Raw genomic sequence first — 19,470 nt, forward strand, 5'->3', positions numbered from 1 at the left:
ATAAACTCTAAAAGAGGGTAACGCCAGGTAAATTGGGAGAAAAACTCACAACTAATTGTGACTGTGATTTAGGCCAACACGACAAGGAAAGAGATCAATCTAAATTTCTCAAGTGAACAATGAAGCCAGGGTACAAAGACTCAAATTTTGCTAAGAAAGTTACAGGAAGCCCTTTACATAAAATACTAGATGGAAGACTAGCCCCAGTGTGGGGTCAATAGGTTTTATTGTACTGTGTATAGGACTGAGCATTTACCTGAAGACAAAGTAATTATGTTTATATAGTACTGAATGCAAGGAGTTATTTTGGCTCTTTCAAAATAACCTTCGGGATTGTTTGTATAATAGGCTACTGATGATCTTTTCCCAACATTATAGAATTATTCAGATGGGCTGCTCTCAGACTGCTGAAGACAAAGAAAATCTCAGAGGTCCTCAGAAAAAAGAAGACATTCTTCTGAATTTCAGGTACTTATATCCACTTTGCCTTCTGGTAGCCATTTAGACAATTCACAGATGCCTCCAGTGAATTGTATGGCCTAGATATCTTGTAACAACTCCCTTCCCAAAGCCTGTTTTTCCCCCTTAGTTCAGGATACAGCTCTACTATCCATCTACTCACTCAAGTCAGTAGCTGAAACATCATGTTTCACACTTCTCGCACTTATTCTCCCCACCCGATACAACACAAAATCCTGTTCATTTTACCTTCAAAAGATGCTTTGCATCCATTTCTCTATGTCTCAATTTCCATCAGCACTTCCTAATCACCTAGTTCTGGCCACCATCACTTCCTGACTGGCCTCCTTACTTTCACTCCTGCTTCTCTCCACTCCATGCTACTACACATAGCACGGTATTCTTTACAAAATATAAATTAGATTCTTTTATTCCTTCTTTGAGGTTTCTCAATGCATTGATATATCAAAATTTCTCTATATGATCTTTTACTGGGCCACTACCAGCCCATATAACACATTTGTGTAAACTCACAAAGCACCCCTTCCTTAGATGAGAATAGTCTCATGCCAGGCATAGGACTTGATGAGCAGAGAGCAGGCTGGATTCCAGCTCCCTTTGCTGCCTTTGCCTGGTGCAGGATGCAACTTAAACACTATATATGGTGGCAGTCCTGGATTCCTCCAATCTGACTTCCACTACTTTTCTCATTTGATCACTGTGTCTCAGCCACGCTGGCATAGACAAATCAAGAATTATGAAAGGAGAAATCAAATGCAAAACATTTGGAAAAGTTGGAAGGTATAACATTAATATATAAGTTAATAATAAATAACGTTCAATAATAATTAATAATCACATAGTTAATAATTGTTAATAGTAATTAACAATAAGTGACTAATATAAGCATTAACAGTTCACAAGATGCTCTGACACTATTAATAATAAAAAAGCGACAAACTTTTTTGAGAAACTCAAGAAAAATTTGTGTTGAGGTGCTAAGATATCAAGCATTTTAAAAAATCTTGTGAGGTCAATTAGTAGAGCCCAATAGCTATTTTAGGAAAAAAATGACATCTTTCCAAATATGGATTGATTTTGCTCAAATTAAGACAGTGAGAATATACACAAACTTGGTAGAACATGACAAACTATAAATTAGATGACAGAAGGACTTTAGAAGAATCTTTAAAAAGTTTTCAAAAATTATTATGGAGACAAAGTCAATCAGGAAATCAGCAGGGTCCCTTTGATGAAGTTTAAATAAAGCATTCAGGGAAGAAAAGGTGATGGCTGATGGCTTGAATGAGCTGAATATTCTGTTTTAACAGAGTTAGCAAAGTCTTCTTGCCCCTGAACTATTCCTACTATAGGTAAAAAGAGAAAACAAGGAGGGAATATATGGACAGTGGGAGACAAAAAGCACTGCAGACAGAAGGGAGAAGGATGATTGACTATTACTAGCTTGTTTTAATTTGCACAATCTGAGAAAGAGAAGCAAAGTGATGAGCTTCACATGGGATTTCAAACATTTAGGAAAGCTGGAATAGGATGCTAAGAACCATCTGAATGTGTTGACACCTTAGCTCAGAGAAATGAGGTTACTGGTTCCTTCATGATCTGATTAGTTTGAACAAAATGATGAGCCCATAAACACAATGATTTGCCTAAGGAGTATATTATTTGGCTTTGAATAGATGCATTCATGCCAAATTGTCATGTTTATGTTTTTGAATGTTGATAGGAGCTGATAATTTTAAATATCTTAGATGACAGGAGTTATGTTTGTGCAAAATAAATAAATTTGTTGATGGTGTGCATATAAAGCATGAACCACTTTTTACAATAACTAATAGTAATTTTGATAAGGGGAAAATTATGATTTCTAAAAAAGCACGAATAATATTAAGAATTATACAAAGTAAAATCAATTATTATCTTTGTACATATCTCAGGTTTTAATTATTTGGAGTTTTTATTTATCTGTATCCTCTTCTAGCTCAAACTCCATCTCCTCGGTGAAGGCCTTCTGATGACTCCAGAGCATTCGGAGCATTGTTTTTAAATTTCTTTTGTATTTGTTGTTGAAATGCATAATTAGTATTTTATAAAATCTGTATCAATACCAATGTGTAAAACACTGTCTTTACATTATTTTCCAAGTGAGATCTTTGTGGTTGACTTTGTTATTATCATTTTCTAATTGCCCATGGAGCCAATCACCATGTTATAATATGATCACTTATTACTCAATGATACCTTTAAAACCAATGGGAGTTTTAGATGTCAAAGAAGGAATCAAATAATTTGTTTATATTTGATATGCATATATCATTTTTAAAGATATGTTTCCTAAAATAAATTATTTTACTATTTTATAAAAATTAAAAATGAATACTGGTTGAAAATTATTACAGCAAAAAATGAATGCTAAGGAATCAGAATATGTAGGCTGCAGGTCAAATCCTGTCAAAAACTGTGTGAACTTGGGATGGAAGGAGAGAATGTTCACTGAGTAAATGAATACAAGCTAGGGTGATATAGTATAGGACACTTTCTATATATTAACTTATTTAATTCTTACAACTCTGAGAATAACATACAATAATAGAACTATTACTCCCGTTGTCTAGATTAAGAAATAGACTCAGAGAAGTAACTTCACCAAGATCATAGAGCTACTACAATATGGAAAGGGTCTGTGTATACTCAGATGTTTCCGGTGAACTCTATAGCTCAGTGTGTTTAGTTTTTCCATGTAACCTGTCCCCCGACCCCTAAATCTATACAGCCTAGTAAACTTGGGGCATGGACTTGGTATTTATTTAGTTTCAAAATATTTTAGGATTGTCCAGATAACTTTCTGCTAATGATTTCTAATTTTCATTGTGGTCAGAGAAAATACTTTGTATGACTTAAATCCTTTTAAACTTATTAGGACTTATTTATAAGCCAAAATACGGTCGATTTTGGTAAAAGGTTCATGTGCACTTGAGAAGAATGTATATTCTGCTGTCAAACTGAGAATTCTATAAATATCATTTAGGTCAAGTTTGTTAACAATATTGTTCAATATATCTGTTAATAAATTTATACTATTTTCTATTGTATATATCCTTACTGATTGTCTGGCTATTTCTCTATCTATTATTGAGAGAGCATATTAGAGAGACTCTAATATGTGGATTTATATATATATATATATGTATATGTATATATATATATATATACACACACACACACACACACACACACACACATATATATATATAATATGGAGAGACTCTAATTAGTGGATTTATTTCTCATTACAGTTCTATCAGTTTTTGCTTCATTTATTTGTAAGCTCTGTTATTAGGTGAATGAACATTTACGGTTATTATATCCTTCTGGTGAACTGACCCCTTTATCATTATTAAATGTCTTTCTTTAATCCTCACAAAATTTTAAGTATTCTGATTGCTTTGCTCTGAAATTTACTTTGCCTGATAGTAATATAGCTACTCTAGCTTTCTTTTGACTTGTATTTCCATTCCTTACTTTTAATCTATTGTGCATTTATATTAAAGCACATTTCTTCAGAGCTAATTTAGAAGTTCTAGCAGGGGAGAAGGACAGCTACTCTTATGCCCTTTACAGAAGGCGGGTCCTCCTCTACAAATGAAGGTCATCCTCTTCCACCAGAACACGTGCAGCTTCAAGAGAGACACATATAGGACAGTAAGAGAGGATGGGAACACCTGCTTAGCCAGCTGTATCAGTGAAATCAACCCTGGCAATCAACAGGGTGACAGATGTCACAGCCAGATCTCACATCCTGAAGTGCATTTCTTATAGGCAACATATAGTAAGGTTTTGCATTTTTATCCAACATAAAAATCTCTGCCTTTTTAACAGAATATTTAGGCCAGAACTTAGCAAACCATGGCCCACAGACTAAACTCAGCCATGCCCATTCATTTGCATATTGTCCATGGTTTTTATGTGTTATAATGACAGTGTTGAATAGTTGTGACAGAGACTGTATGTCATACAAAACAAAAATATTTACTAACTGGTCCTTTATAAAAAAATGTTTGCTGATCTCTGGTTGAGATCATTTCCATTTAATGTGATTATTGATATGATTAGCTTTAAATCTACTGTCTTGCTATGTTTTCCATTTGGCCCATCTCATCTTTTTACTATTTCCCTTATTTTCCTGTCTTCTTTAGAATTCATATTTTAAAATTCAATGTTGTCTCCATTATTAGCTTATTATCTATAATTTTAGGATTTGGAAAATATGTCTTTAATTCAATACAGTCTACTATCTAATAATATATCATTATAGGTATAAGAATCTCACGGTAATATATCTCTACACTTCTACCCTCTCTGCCATTGTGTTATTATCATATATTTTGTTTCTATATGTTATAAATCTCATAGATTATCTTTATTTAGTCAATTACATTTTAAAAGATTTAAATAATGAGAAAACACCCCATATCTTTATCCACAGTGTTAGACCATTTCTGGTTTTCTACCTTCCTCTATGTATATCCACATTTCCATCTGATATACCTTTCCTTCTGACTAAAGGACTTCTTTTAACATTTTTTATAGTGTGAGTCTATTGGTAATTAATTTTTTCAGTGCTTTCTGAAGAAGTCTCCATCTTACTTATATTTGAAAGATATTTTCACTTGGTATGAGTTCTAGGTTGACAGCTTTCCTCACTTCTCCCCCAGTCTTCTTTCAGTACTTTCAATCCTACTGTCTTTTTGCCTGCATTGCTTCTGATTAAAAAAAAAAAAAATCTTCTATTTTCATTACCTTTGTTCCTCTCTATATAATGCCTTCTAAAAAAATCCAGTTGCTTTAAAATATTTCTTTTTATTACTGTTTTGGACAACTGGATTATAATTTCCCTTGGTGCACTTGGTTTCTTGTACCTGAGGCTTGTTGAGTTTCTTAAGACTGTGGGTGTTTAGTTTTCATTAAATTTGTAAAACTTTCAGTCATTATTTCTTCAGTTTATTTTTTTTTCCCTCTTCTGTCTCTTGTCCTTCAGGAATTTCAATTACACCTATATTGGGCCACCTGAATGTGTCTCATCGCTCACTGATGTTCCTTTTGAGTTTTGTTTGTTTGTTTTTGTTGTAGAATCTATTATATCTTGTTTTATTTGAAAAGTTTTTCTATTGCTGTGTCTTCAAGTTCACTAAGCTTTTCTTCTGGAATGTCTAATCTGCCATCAATCTAATCCAGTGTACTTTTAATTTCAGATAATCTAGTTTTCATCTCTCAAAATTCAGTAACTGGTCTTTTTTGTATCTTGCATTTCTGTGCTTGACATAGTCCATTTTTTATTTAGCTTCTGGACATATGGAATACAGTTACCATACTTGTTTTAATGTGTTTTCTGCTGATTCTCATATCTGCACCTTTCTGGGTCAGTTTTTATTCACTGATTTTTCTTTTCACTTCAGCTCTATTTTCTTGCATATTTCCATGGATGACAATTCTTCACTGGATGCCAGACATTGTTAACTTACCTTGTTAGGCGCTAGATCTTTTTGTATTCCTTTGAATATTCTTGAGCTCTGTCCTAGGATGCAAGTTTCTAGGTTTTTTGAAATCAGTTTGATTATTTTAGATATTCCTTTTAAAATATATTAGGCAGAATCAAATCAGCATTTCATGTAGGGCTAATTACTCTCAACTTATGATGCAAGACTCTTTTGAGCACTCTACCCAGGGCCTTATAAATTACAGGTTTTTTAGTCTGGCTGATAGAAATGCAAATTACTGGCCATGTGTGAGTATTCATTACTCTCTCTGGCTGGGTCTGTCCCTGGCTTTATTTAGTTTCCCCACATGTACACATTGATTATAAACATATACAAGGAGGACTCTTTGTAGATCTAAAGTGTTCTTCCTCTGTGCAGCTGCTCCTGTGAACACTATCTGTGAACTTTACCCACCATGATCTCCCAGGACTCTGCAAGGTTCCCTCAACCCAAAGAATCGAACAGTTTCAAACTGGATTTCCACTCCCTGCATCATGACCTGAAATTTCTTTCAAAGCACTAAGTTATGGCAGTCATAGAACTCACCTTGTTTGTCTTCTGTTTCCAAGAATCACTTTCCTTCATTTCCTGATGTCCAATGTCTCAAAATCATTGTTTTCTATCTTTTCTTCACTGTTTTATTTGTTTGAGGTAGGAAAGTAAATTTGGTCCCTATTACTCCATCTTGGTCAAATGCAGAAATATTGAACTTTGTATTTAAATACATGGAAGTTGATTCTCAGCTCATTTCCTGCCTTTGTAACTTTGCCAAATTACCTAACTTCTCTAAGTCTTTTTTAAAATGTGCAAAATGGGAATAATAATGTCATAATGATTAAAATTACATTAATAATGGGAGACTATTTTTGTTTTCTAGATTAGTGGTTTATAAGATAATTTTTGCAAGCCAGTCCAGATCTAAAATTTTTGGATTTTATTAATTCAATTTCTAAAACTGCATTTTAAAAAATATAAAAATTAAAGTGTCCTCAATATTCCTTTTAGCCATGTTTATTATTCATAAGTTAAAATCAATATTTTATAAATAACAATGTCATCTCTGTCATATTTTATATGTCAGAAATTATTCCTTTTACTTTAATAATAGTATACTAAAACACATTAAGAAATTTGGTTTTTCCATTTCAAAAAGGAATTTGAGATTTTTTTTTGCCTCCCTTCAATTTTGAAATTGACTATTTCTTGAAGTAGACTTTTTTTACCTGCATTTTCACTATCAATCCAGCTGCTTCAGCCAAAAAATAAGGTTTTATTTGTTTGCTTTAACTACTGGTTTCTCAAAAGCTCTATGTACTATTTTAAATGAGGTCAATAGTGCAATTCTAAAGTGTTCTTGGGGCTGGACAGGGTGGCTCACACTTATAATCCCTGCACTATAGGAGGCCAAGGCAGGCGGATCACCTGAGGTTGGGAGTTCAAGACCAGCTTGACTGACATGGAGAAAACCCATTTCTACTAAAAATACAAAATTAGCTGGGTGTGTTGGCCCATGCCTGTAATCTAGCTACTCTGAAGGCTGAGGCAGGAGAATTGCTTAAACCGATGAGCCAAGATCATGTCATTGCACTCCAGCTGGGCAACCAGAGTGAAACTCCATCCCCCGCCGAAAAAAAGGTTCTTAAGTGTGATATCTTGATGATAATCTAAGAAAATATTTGCTTGGAATTTGCTTATTGTGCTATAAAGTTATAGTGATTAAATAATGTGAGTTGAGTAAGCAGTGTGGCTATAGGATTTTTTAATTACAAAATTTTAACTAAATAGTAACAACATTGTACATTTAAAACCAATTTTAAAGGTTCAGCATGCACATTAATTTGCTCTCTGCAAATAGTAATACTTGAAATAAACAAAAATCCATGACAATTAGTAAATATGCAGTTATTTTAAAATGTGCCATCCTTGTTGCATAGCAACTATTGATCTTATGTGCTTTTTACATACTCTAAAATAATTAAGCACAAACACAAATTGCTATCTACTTTTTTGCATGTTAAAACAATTTAAGCTATGAAGTTTATTTTGTTATGTGTATTATATATTTGTAAAAAGAACATTTTATTCTTTGGCAAAGGTACAGTGACCCAAGAAAAAGATGACAATGTCATATTAACGATTCTCCTTTCTCATGAGAAGACTTTTAGAGAACTTTTATTCATGTCTCAATAGCTAACTCAGCCAAGGCATAATTATTATTCCTTGGCTTTCCTTGTCTGGATCTTGATTTACTGCTAGCTAAATGATAACATTTATTAACAAGAAGTCATGTCCTTTCAACCAAATGAAATGTCCATTTATACTATATAAAATTATACATGCCATAATACCTCTGTAGTATAATTAATTCATTAGAAAGATATCATGGTCTTAACAAGAACTTATAGAATTTTATATAGAACTATTTTTACCACCAGATTAACTTGATAGCATAAAGCAAGAACATAAAGGCTTTTACATGTCAGATGGTAACACTAACTTGTTCTACTCTGTGTTAGCACCTCAAGGACAGGGTACAGTGAACAGAAGTACTAGAGGGAGGGAATCATAAACAGAGACCTTTTCTCCAGTGAAGTGCATCCAAAAACCCCTAGTGAGGTGTGAATATGGTGATGGGAAATTTCTACACAAGCAAAAACAGGAAAGTTTACTCTGTCATACTAAGAGAAGCTCAGGAGTTTAGAAGAGGAATGACTCCCTGAATCTCTATCCATGTTAATTCCATTAGTAAAATTTCTGAGTTAAAAGACGGGAAGTTTACAATATCTCTTGATACATATCGACAAACTGCTTTCCAAAAAGGTTGTTTTAATTTCTTGTCCCTTAAAGAGTAGGTATGAGAGATGATTTCACTAGATGTTAACCACAGTGTTTATTCTATTAGTTGGATGGATAAACAATAATCTTTCATTGTCCTAATTTGAATACTTTGGATTACACAAAATAGGCTTGATAATCTTCCTTTTTAATTTTTAAACATAGATTGGTAAGGATAGGGCAAGTGAATAAGTACAGATCACTCAATGGAATACCCTGAGGCTAATAAAAATTAGAAAGAATTAAAGAAGGTGGGCCTTAGAGAAGAAGAAAAAGAAAAGGCCTATGTTACAAAATAAAACAAAATAAGAATGAGACACAAATAGCAATGTTAGTTCATATTCTCCAATTTTGTTTTGGCCCATGGGGTGCTATTGTTACAGTGGTTATTTTTATTATATCCTGACTGTGGAGCCTGATGGACAAGGGAAGGGATACTTATTTTTAGACGGCTACTTTTGGCTGAGTATGGCCAACGATTTGAAGATTGGAAATGAAAGCAACAAATTTAAAAATGATCTGAGCCAGCAAGAATGCCTAACAGGTTTCAGTATGCTGGATGGTGGAGTGAGGGATTCCTGAGTTAGTCTGAGGGAGGCCGCTGCTTGTTGCTGAGGTTACAAGTTATGGGGTTGTATCTGGAAGGAGAAGAATCTGACAAAATCCAAACAAGTTGTCAGGACTTCAGTCAAACAATCAGAATTTTGGAAACCAGCTCCATTTCTAGAGTAAAATTTAAGACATAATAAGAAAACTAAGGCAGAAGGACAGTGCTAGGCATAGATAACACTCATGGAAAAGAATGAGTTGGGAATGCTTTGGGTCAGTGTGTAGAATAGGGCCCAGGGATCAATGAAGGAGTACTAGAAGTTTATGGCAGAAAGAAGACTGCTTTTAACTCAATGACTAGACCTGTGGATGGCCTGAGAAGGTAGGGACTAAAATTTTTTTTTAATATTACTTTTATTATTTAAAATTATGAAAGTAATATATATTCATTGTTGAAACTTTGAAAACTATAAAAAAGTCCAAAGACCAAAATCAATACAATTTTTTTTTTACTCTAACAGCAAACATTTCTCTGTAAATAATAGCAAGCTAAATGCTTATTCATTTTACTTTGTCAGGGTAAATATGTCAAGAGTTCAAAACTGAATAATTTTAAGTAATTTTCCATTCTTTTATCTTCTAAGAGAAGCAGAAAAGTCGTAAGAATTATTCCTTGGTTTTAAGAAAATGATCAAATGTAGACTGTGACAGTTAATGGGGAAATAAGAAAATACTTAAAAGCAAAAAAATGTGCTTTTGCATGAGAACCAAGAGCTATCTTACAAGAATTCAAAATGTGTTCTAATTTTTTATTTCCCATTATGCTGTATAATATTTTGGAAAAGACCCACTCCATAAGCATGTCTGGCCTAGGAAATTTTAGAAGGAATCAAAAGTGTGCATAGAAGCAAGGAAATCTATCTGGAAGAGTCTTTTGACAAATGGACAGAATTTTTAAAAAGCAAATAGGTTGCATGTTGATGAAAACCACACTACCATTACCTTCTCCTTCCAGTTATCATCACTCAGCAGCTTCTGTCTAAGGGTTTCCTGCAGCTGCTCAATGCTTTTCTGATGTGAAATCAGCATCAATTCCCTGAAAATCAAACCCAACAAATGAGTCAATACTCACCCCTAATGCAATTCATAAGTTGTAGTTCCTGGCACGGAATATATTACTTCACAACTTAGTCTGTTTATTTTCTTTAGCAGTATATATGCTGCTATTATATATCATTTGAACTATTAACAGCAGTTTATAAGTGCTGTATACATGATATTTTCCCAGGATTAATTTTTGCTTAATAAGTAGTAAGACATTATTTTTGCAATAAATACTAACCACATATAGAGTCACAAATACAATAAAATGTCTTCTGGCTATTCATGTGTGCAAAAAATAAAATGTTGTAAGTTGTGGTTGAAAAAGTATATGAGTAAATTCTGTAATAGCACCAGACAATATTTGGTTCCTTTTAAAAAAGGAAAATATGTTGGGATATGCCATAAAGTCAATACATGTTGGCAGTTCCTTTCTTTTACTTACCTGTAAAATTTTCTTTCCTTTTACTTATCTCAAATATTGATATGAACAAACCAAATTAAGTAGAGAGATGTGTGATGTCAGGGATGCAATACAGTATAAAACATATCAGAAATTAGAAAACATAAAGATCACTTTAACATCTTAATCTACATAAGCAGGTCTTAATGCTTAGCTTGTAATCCTCTGGATGGAAGTAAGGACAGGAGGAAATTCAAGAGAAAATTTCACAGGGGCACTGAAATTAAGATAGAGAATCACTGTAGCAGCAAAAGCACACTTAATGATCGGGGCCCTTCCTCCTCGCACAATCACTGTGACTCTTTTTATGTTCTATGCATGTGATTCTTCTCTACTGCTCATTCCTTCTCCTAATCCTTTTGTTTTTCATCATCACTCACTTCCTTTTAGCTCTGACCTTTCTGCAAAAACTTGTGACTTTGATTTATAATTGCCTGTTCAACACCTCCACTCTAATGACCCATCAACACCAATAATTCTATACATCAAAAGCCAAATTAAATATCACCTCTTCAATCTTTCCTTTCCTCCTGACTTCTGAAAACCTTCAAGAGTCATCTTTGAAGGTTTGAGTCATCTCTGACATTTCTTTCTCTTTGTTCTATCACAACCATGTAATAGCAAGTTATGTATAGTCTGCTTCTTTGGGGTATCTAAAACTATTTCCTCCTTTCCTACTACCAAAACCCTTGTTAAGTTTCTTGACTTTATCTCCCACCTAGAGTATTGTAGTAGCTTCTTAATCTTTTGAGCTCTATTCTAGTGTCACTCTTATATTATTAAACATTTTTACCATAAAAATAGTGCTTACATTTCTAGGCTAGACAATTTTAATGCCATAAGTATAAGAAGGCACATTTGATTTGGTAATCCTGATATTAATATCATTTGAGGGAAAGTGATTGAAAAAAAAGAAACTCTCAGACTTCTCTTTCCAGAATTATAGCTAGCCCTGTATATAGGTACATAGAAGTAAATGTTGCCTGTATAACATATTTTTAATTACGTTCAATTAGTGAAACTAATAAGAAAGAACTAGAATACTGGACAAAAATGTAGCATGTATGTAAGGAGAGCAGTTATCTGAATTGAATGTTCTCTGGCCCTTGCATTATTTGAGAGGAGCTTCAGATATTAATTTTAGACTTCATTAAGTATGCATGGCAAAATTTCAAGAGTAAACTCTAAAAGAATAAAAACAAAATATACTATTAGTGAAAAAGTGTACTAAGAAAACAAACAGAAGTCCAACAATCCTTTCTGCAAAAAAGCCTAAAAAGAGAAAATAGTGTAGAAAAAGAGAGAGAAATTAAAATCTTAAATAATCACAATAATGATAAACTAAACTCATGAATTAAGAGAGAAACAGATTTGACACAAACAAACTTTAGCTATATGCATTTTATAAAAGAGATTCCTAAAACATAGGACATGGAAATATTGAAAGGAAAGGTTTAGAAAAGATACATCAGGGATATATTTAGGAAAAGGAAGTAGGTAACTATGCTAATATCAGGCAAAGTAGACTGTAAGACAAAAGTCATTATTCAGAGTTGATAATTATGGTAAGTTTAATTTACTATAAATATTTTAAACTTATATGTGCCTATTAAAATAACCTCAAAATATATAAAGCAAAATTTGATATAACTGTACAAAGAAATTCTTAAATCTGCACCTTAGTGGTAGAATCTACCATAGCTTTCTCAGTTATAGACAAATCAGCCAAGGACCACCACATATGTCAGTGAAAGTATAAACTGTACAACTCCAGACTGTTATGTGAATGTCTTTACTATAGTTGTGTAATGTAGCAATCCAGGATCAAGCAAAGAAATAGTTCATTAAAGATATAGAAGACTGAAGTTTCCTAAGATAGATTTAAGGTTCACATATAGAACCTTGTACATAATTAGTGGATAAACATGTCATTATTTTCCAGCTCACATGAAATTGACCACTTCTAGGACAAAAAGTTAAGTTTTAGCTAATTTCAAACAATTGTTATAATATAACCTGCATTGCTCAACATGGTAGCCGCTAGCCTTACGTAATTATTGAGCAGTTAAAATGCGGCCAGTTCAAATTAAGATGTACTGTTAATGTAGAATACATACCAATTTGAAAATTTGGTACAAAAAATCTAAAATACCCGTGATAACATTTTAAGACAATTACATATTTAAATGATAATAGTTTGGATAGTTTGGGTTAAATAAATTATTAAAATTAATTTTACGTGTTTATTTTTAGTCTTTAATGTGGCAACTAAGCATTTTAAAATTACATATGTGCTTTATGTTATACTTCTACAGAAAAGACTATGATAATATATATTCCATGAAAACAGAAATGTCAGTAACAAAAGATAAATAGCTTCAGGTATTTAAAAAAAAATTTAAGTGTATTTTTGAATAGTTCATGAGTCGAAAATCACAATTGGTATTTAAATATACGTAGACCTGAACAATAATGAAATTACTAAATACTACCTATCAAAACTAATGGAATAAGGCTAAAGCAGAATAGATAAATTGTGATATACCTTAGCATACAATATAGATGAAGAAATGAGTAGTTCTCAGCTACATGAAATGTCATAACAAATCCCAGGAACATAATATTGAGCACAGGAACACATTAGAATAATAACTTTATTTATATGAAGATAAAAATACATGCAAAATGTAACTTTTTTTAGGAATACAAACATGCTTGATAAAATTATAGAGAGAAGCATGGACACAATAGATATTATCGGTAGTTTTTTGTAGATGCTCTTTATCAGTTTGAGGAAGTTTCCTTCTATTCCTCATTTGCTGAGAACCACAAAATGCAGTCTGGTTGTTATCTCTGAGGAAGGAGAGAATGAGATGGAATTGGGGAGAAGCACAAGAAAACTTCAAAGATAATTGTAAAGTTCTTTTTCCTAAACTGAGAGGTTGACAAACAGATCTTCATTGTATTTATAGCTCTTTATTTTTAATACCTATATAAACCTTTAATGTATCACTCGAAATGTATAAAAAACAATTATTGATATAGCCAGAGCACAAAGTAGAATGCGTATGTGGAAGAAAGGGAATTCAAGGTAAAAACCAAGGTGAAGGAATGTGCAGGTGCGTTGTAGGTCTCTCTCCCATGTGATGGGGTTTACTGTCCTCTCTGGACATACAGAGGTGAATTAGGAAGGGAGAGTCACTGTTCAAACTGTGCTGAAAATCCAGCAAATATTAAAGTAAGGGGCAGACCCAGCAGGCTCTGATGCTTGCACATTAGTCTCTAGGCTAGAGAAATGGAAGTGACGCAAAAGAAATAAGTAATGAGGACAGCAAAAGTGAGATTACATTAAAATTTTACTCAGGGATTTTTTCCAAATATCTAGCCATTCCTGTGTCCTTTGCAGACTCATCTTCTAATGCAATCTAGCTGCTGACAACTCCCAAATTTTATCTCTAGTTCAGATCTCTTCCTGAGTATCTGATTCATGTATTCAACTCTCCACCTGTTTTCCTTTATTTTAGAAACATCTTAAATGTAATTTCTAAGTCCAATTTTTGCCATACCTCCTAGCCTTCCTCTATGAAATGTGCCTCTTTTTCATTACCTGGCTTGGCCACATTTGGAGAAGCTCTTAGATGTTTTGCCCTTTGGGACACAAGTAGCTTTCTCGACTTCCTTATGGTCTGTAGATGTTGATGGGTGGTTGAGGGGGTTGCCTCTTTGTAATCCATCATTCCTGCTGCTCTCCTCCAGGCAATCAATGGTTTGTTTTCTGTCACTATAGATTTTAAGAGTTCCTGTTCCTCCATATCTTTGTCAACACTTGATATTTCCAGGTTTTAAATTTTTATATATTCTAAAAATGTATAGTAGTATCTCATTGTGGTTTTAGTTTGCATTTCCCTAATGAGTAATGATACTGAGCATTATTTTATGTGCTTATTTTATTGGTCATCTGTATATATTTGGTGGTATCTATTCAAGTCTTTTGTTAATTTTTTTATTAGGATGTTTATGTTCATATAACTGAGCTTCTAAATCTCTTTGTATATTACAGAAAAACTCCTTTATTATATAGATCCTTTGCAAATATATTATTCTGGTCTGTGGTTTTTATTTTCATTCTTTTAAAGTGTCTTTTGAAGAACAAATTTTTAATTTTGATGAAGTTGAATTTATCTCTTTTATCTGTGGAATGTCATTGATTTTTTTATGCTAAACTAATCCTATATTCTTATGATAAACTCCACTTAGTCATGATTTGTTACCTTGATTTTAGCCCCTTCAAATTGCTAAAATTTTTTTTAGAATGTTTGTATCAATGTTCCTTAGAAATGTTGGTCTGCTAATTTTCTTATTATGTCTTTGTCAGGTTTTGTTAGCAGAGTAATATTGGCTTCATAAATGAAGTTGGGAACTATTCTTTCTCACTCAATTTTCAGAAAATGTTTGGGTAGAAATAGCATTATTTTTTCCTTAAATGCTTGGTAAAATTTACCAGTAAAATCTTCTGGGCTGGAAGTTTTCTTTGTGAGAAGATTTTAAATTACAAATCAATTTCTTTAAAGGATATAGGGCTATTCATGTTATCTATTTCTTTTTCAGGAGCTTTGGTAGTTTGCTTAAAAAAATTTTTGTCTGTTTCATCAGGGTTGTCAAAATTAATGGCATAAAGCTGTTCATATTTCTCTATTATTATTTTACTGCCTAAGGGATCTGTAGTAGTGTCATCCCTCTTATTTCTGATATTGGCAATTTCTGACTTACCTTTTTTATTCCTGATCAGTCTACCTTGAGGTTTACTGATTTTATTGATCTCAAAGAAACAAATTTTTGTTTCACTGATATTGTCTATTGTTTTTCTGTTTTCCATTGATTACTGCTCTAATCTTTTTTACCTTCTTCTGCCTATCTTGAAATTTTTTTCCTTGCTTCTTTTTCTAATTTCCTAAAGTGGAAGCTGAAACCTTTCTTCTTTTTTTTCACGGAGATATTTGTCCCTAAGTTTTTCCTTGTTGACATCCCATACATTTTGATGTTTTCATTTTCATTTAGTTCAAAATACTTTCTAATTTCCCTTTTCATATTTCATTTGACCACTGTCTTATTTAGAATTGTTACATAATTTACAAATATTTAGGGGAGCGTCCAGATAATTTTCTGTATTTGATTTCTAAGTTAATTACACTGTGACCAGAGAACATACAGTACTTTGTATTATTCAAATCCTCTAAAATTTCTTCGGTTTTATTTCATGTCCCAATTATATGGTCTATTGCAGTGAGTAATCTGTATAACCATAAGGGGAAAATTTGTTTTCTGCTGTTGTTGGGTGAAATGTTGTATAAATGTCCATTATGTTAATTGATTACAATGTTCAAGTCTTCTATAGCTTGGTTTTTTATAGCCTGATTGTTCTATTACTTGTATATATTTGATGGTGTCTATTCAAGTCTTTTGTTCATTTTTTATTAGGATGTTTATGTTTATTAGGATGTTTATTACTTGTTTTATCTGAAACTAAGGGGTTATTGACATCTTTAACAATAATTGTAAATTTGCCTACTTCTTGGAATTCCATACAGTTTTTGCTTCATGTATTTTTAAGGTCTGTTATTAGATGTACAAATACTTATAATTTTTATGTCCTCCTGACAAACTGACCTACTTATCATTATAAAATGAACTTCTTTACTTCTGGTAATATTTTTTTCCCCCAAATCTACTTTGTAAACCCATTCCAGCTTTCTAATTAGGCTCAGCGTGGTATATCTTTTCCCATTCTCTTATTTTTGACTTCATATGTCTTTATATTTAAAATATGTTTACTGCAGTCAGCATATATCTAAATCTTACTTTCTTATACAATCTGATAATCTCTGCATTTTAATTAGAATATTTAGACAATATACATTTAATTTAATCATTGGTATAGTTAGGCTTAAATCTACCATTTTGTCACTTGTTTCTTATTTTTCCCATCTGTTCTTTCTTTCCATTACTTTCTGTTTTCTTTTGGATTTTGCATGTTTTATGATTCAATTTTATCTTCTTTGTTGGCTTCATAACTCTTTGTTTATTTTTATTTTAGTGGTTGCTATTTTTGATAATAGACATCTTTTAGCTTATCACCTCCAAAGATGTCCATTTCTGAATCTGTACGTTTCCTTATATGGGAAAAAAGACGTTGTAGATGTGATAAAGTTCTTGAGGTGAGGAGACTATTTTGAATTATCTGGATGGGCCCTAAGGGTAATTACTAGGGTTCTCTTACAGGAGGGAGGCAAGAGGGTTAGTGTGGGGGAAGGTTACATGACAATGAAAGCAGAGATTGGATTCACGTGGCCAGGAGCTAAGGAATTCTGATGACTTATAAGACATGGAAAATGTAAGGAATGTCTGCTCTGTATCCTGCAGAGGGAACCAGCCCTGCTGACACCTTGATTTTAGCCCTATAAAACTTATTGGAACTTCTGACCTCTAGAACTATGACAATACATTTGTGTTATTTTAATCCAATAAATATGTGGTCATTTGTTATAGGAGCAATATAAAAAGAATACAATGGTCTTCCTGTAAGTGATACTATACAACTTCAGCAATAATATGAAAATCTCATGATAGTAACTTGATCAAGCTAAGGAGCAGCTGTCAATGGAAATAAAGTAGCACTTCACCCGGTTTTCAAATGCCAGGATCATAGAATAAACGTGTCTGCTGAAGTCGTTGTTCGAAGTGTCTAGACAGCCTAACAATTTGATCCATTTAATTCCTTAAATTAGGTTTCTTGTTGGAAAAGAAGTCTTATCGATTAGAAAATCCAAATGAGCACCTCCTGATAGTGCCTGTGAGTACACTACAAACTACCTTTACTATAAAGTAGACGGTACTGAATATGTGAGTTGCTTGAATTTCAGTCTCCTTGGATATAGTTATAATTTTGATACCATAAAAGTAGAATCCATTTCAAATGCATTCCTCTGATGGACTTAGTACAAGGAATTCATGTTAAATGTATCTTTTTAGAAGAAAAACTTAAAAAGTTTAGTAGATTATAGCAGGTAAAATACAGTAGGCTAGGATGCAAACAATGTTTATGAAGTATGATTATTCACTGAATTTTCAAGGAATTATAAAGTTCTTTATGTCATTTCTAACAAAGTATATAGTGTTTTGAGTAAATGGTTATAAAAATATAAATTTGTATCTGTGGTGGTAATTTTGCTTGATATTATGGCTACTGAAATGAGAAGAGCTGTTATACCTCTTTGATTCCCTGCACAGCCTTCATTCCTGGCTCTAAGAAATCTTTAGTGAGTCTCTTTAATGGGATAAATTAAAGAATTTTAGGAAAGAATAACTATATATGATGTTCTATGTGCTCATTGTACTTGACTAGAATGGGATGAACAGTGAGCAATGTATACAGGAATGATTATATCTGTGAAAAAGATAATCCAGATTCCAAAAATGAAAATCACACTTGTACAGTACAACCATGGGGGGGCTCATACATTGTTTAAGATGATAAAACTATCTTAGGACATTGATAAAGAGAAAACAATCTTGTGTTGAAAAAAACTATGAAGGACCAACTCTGACTCAAGGACTTTTTGCTAGAAATTTAGAAGAATTATGAGAAAAATATTTATTGTAAAGGCATAGTACCTATTTTTCCATGTTATAAGTAGTCGAAAATATATAGCTATTTAGTTATTGAACTTCTCTTTCTAGAATCAGTTCAAGAGATGTTGATGTTTTAAAATTATAGGAAACACCACAGATTCAGATCCTAAATTTGAATTTTACAAAGAATCTAATAAAGAAGTTTACCACTAGAATCCAGGAGTTCTCATTGTATTCCTAGGTCTGATGTTTGCAAGTCAAAAGTTCTCTAGTCTGATAGAAAAACTGGAGCTTCCCAGTTTTAAATTCTATGATCAGTTGTTTGATACAAATTAAATTCATTTTCATCCATGCATCCATCCATCCAGCAAATATTGAGTGCTGTGTGTCTGGCATTGCTCTATTCTCTGGGGATGTAGTGATTCTTTCTTTTCATTCCTTAGAAATATATTAATACAACTCCCTCAGTTTTAGAAGAAATGAAGACCTGAGTGATAAATGACTATCTAAGGTGACATAATTCACAAGTGACAAAGCTAGCTCAAGCTTATGCCAGCCAGCAGTATGTCATGCTGTCTTTGCTTTGCATATCTCAGAGGGAGGTGTGGCTATCTATGACCTTCTACCCTGCAATTTTACCAGATAGCTTTAAAAAATAACGTTTTTGGAGTTGGCACAATAGGTAAATTAGAATATATTCACAGTTAAGAGTATTTCTTTTAAAAACTTTAACTATTAAATTCTTGGACCGAAAAGAAAATGAGAATCTAATTTCTTATATATATGCAAATCCAGATTCCCTTAATTGCACTTAAAAACATAACTGCAAACAAATGTCAAACCATAATGCCAAAATGACAGCTTTAAATTCTGTTTCAC

General features: G+C 32.7%; 1 protein-coding gene across 1 annotated transcript in view; it reads right to left on the reverse strand.

Moving 5' to 3' along the window:
• Window positions 1-19,470, reverse strand: part of LEKR1 (leucine, glutamate and lysine rich 1) — a 193,027-nt gene that overhangs the window by 25,154 nt on the left and 148,403 nt on the right. The window contains exon 8 of the mRNA XM_017500799.2: window positions 10,401-10,494. Within this exon, the coding sequence (XP_017356288.2) occupies window positions 10,401-10,494 (94 nt within the window). The remainder of the gene's footprint in view (window positions 1-10,400; window positions 10,495-19,470) is intronic.

This window comes from Cebus imitator, unplaced genomic scaffold, assembly GCF_001604975.1.
Source record: "Cebus imitator isolate Cc_AM_T3 unplaced genomic scaffold, Cebus_imitator-1.0 Scaffold270, whole genome shotgun sequence".
NCBI lineage: Eukaryota > Metazoa > Chordata > Mammalia > Primates > Cebidae > Cebus > Cebus imitator.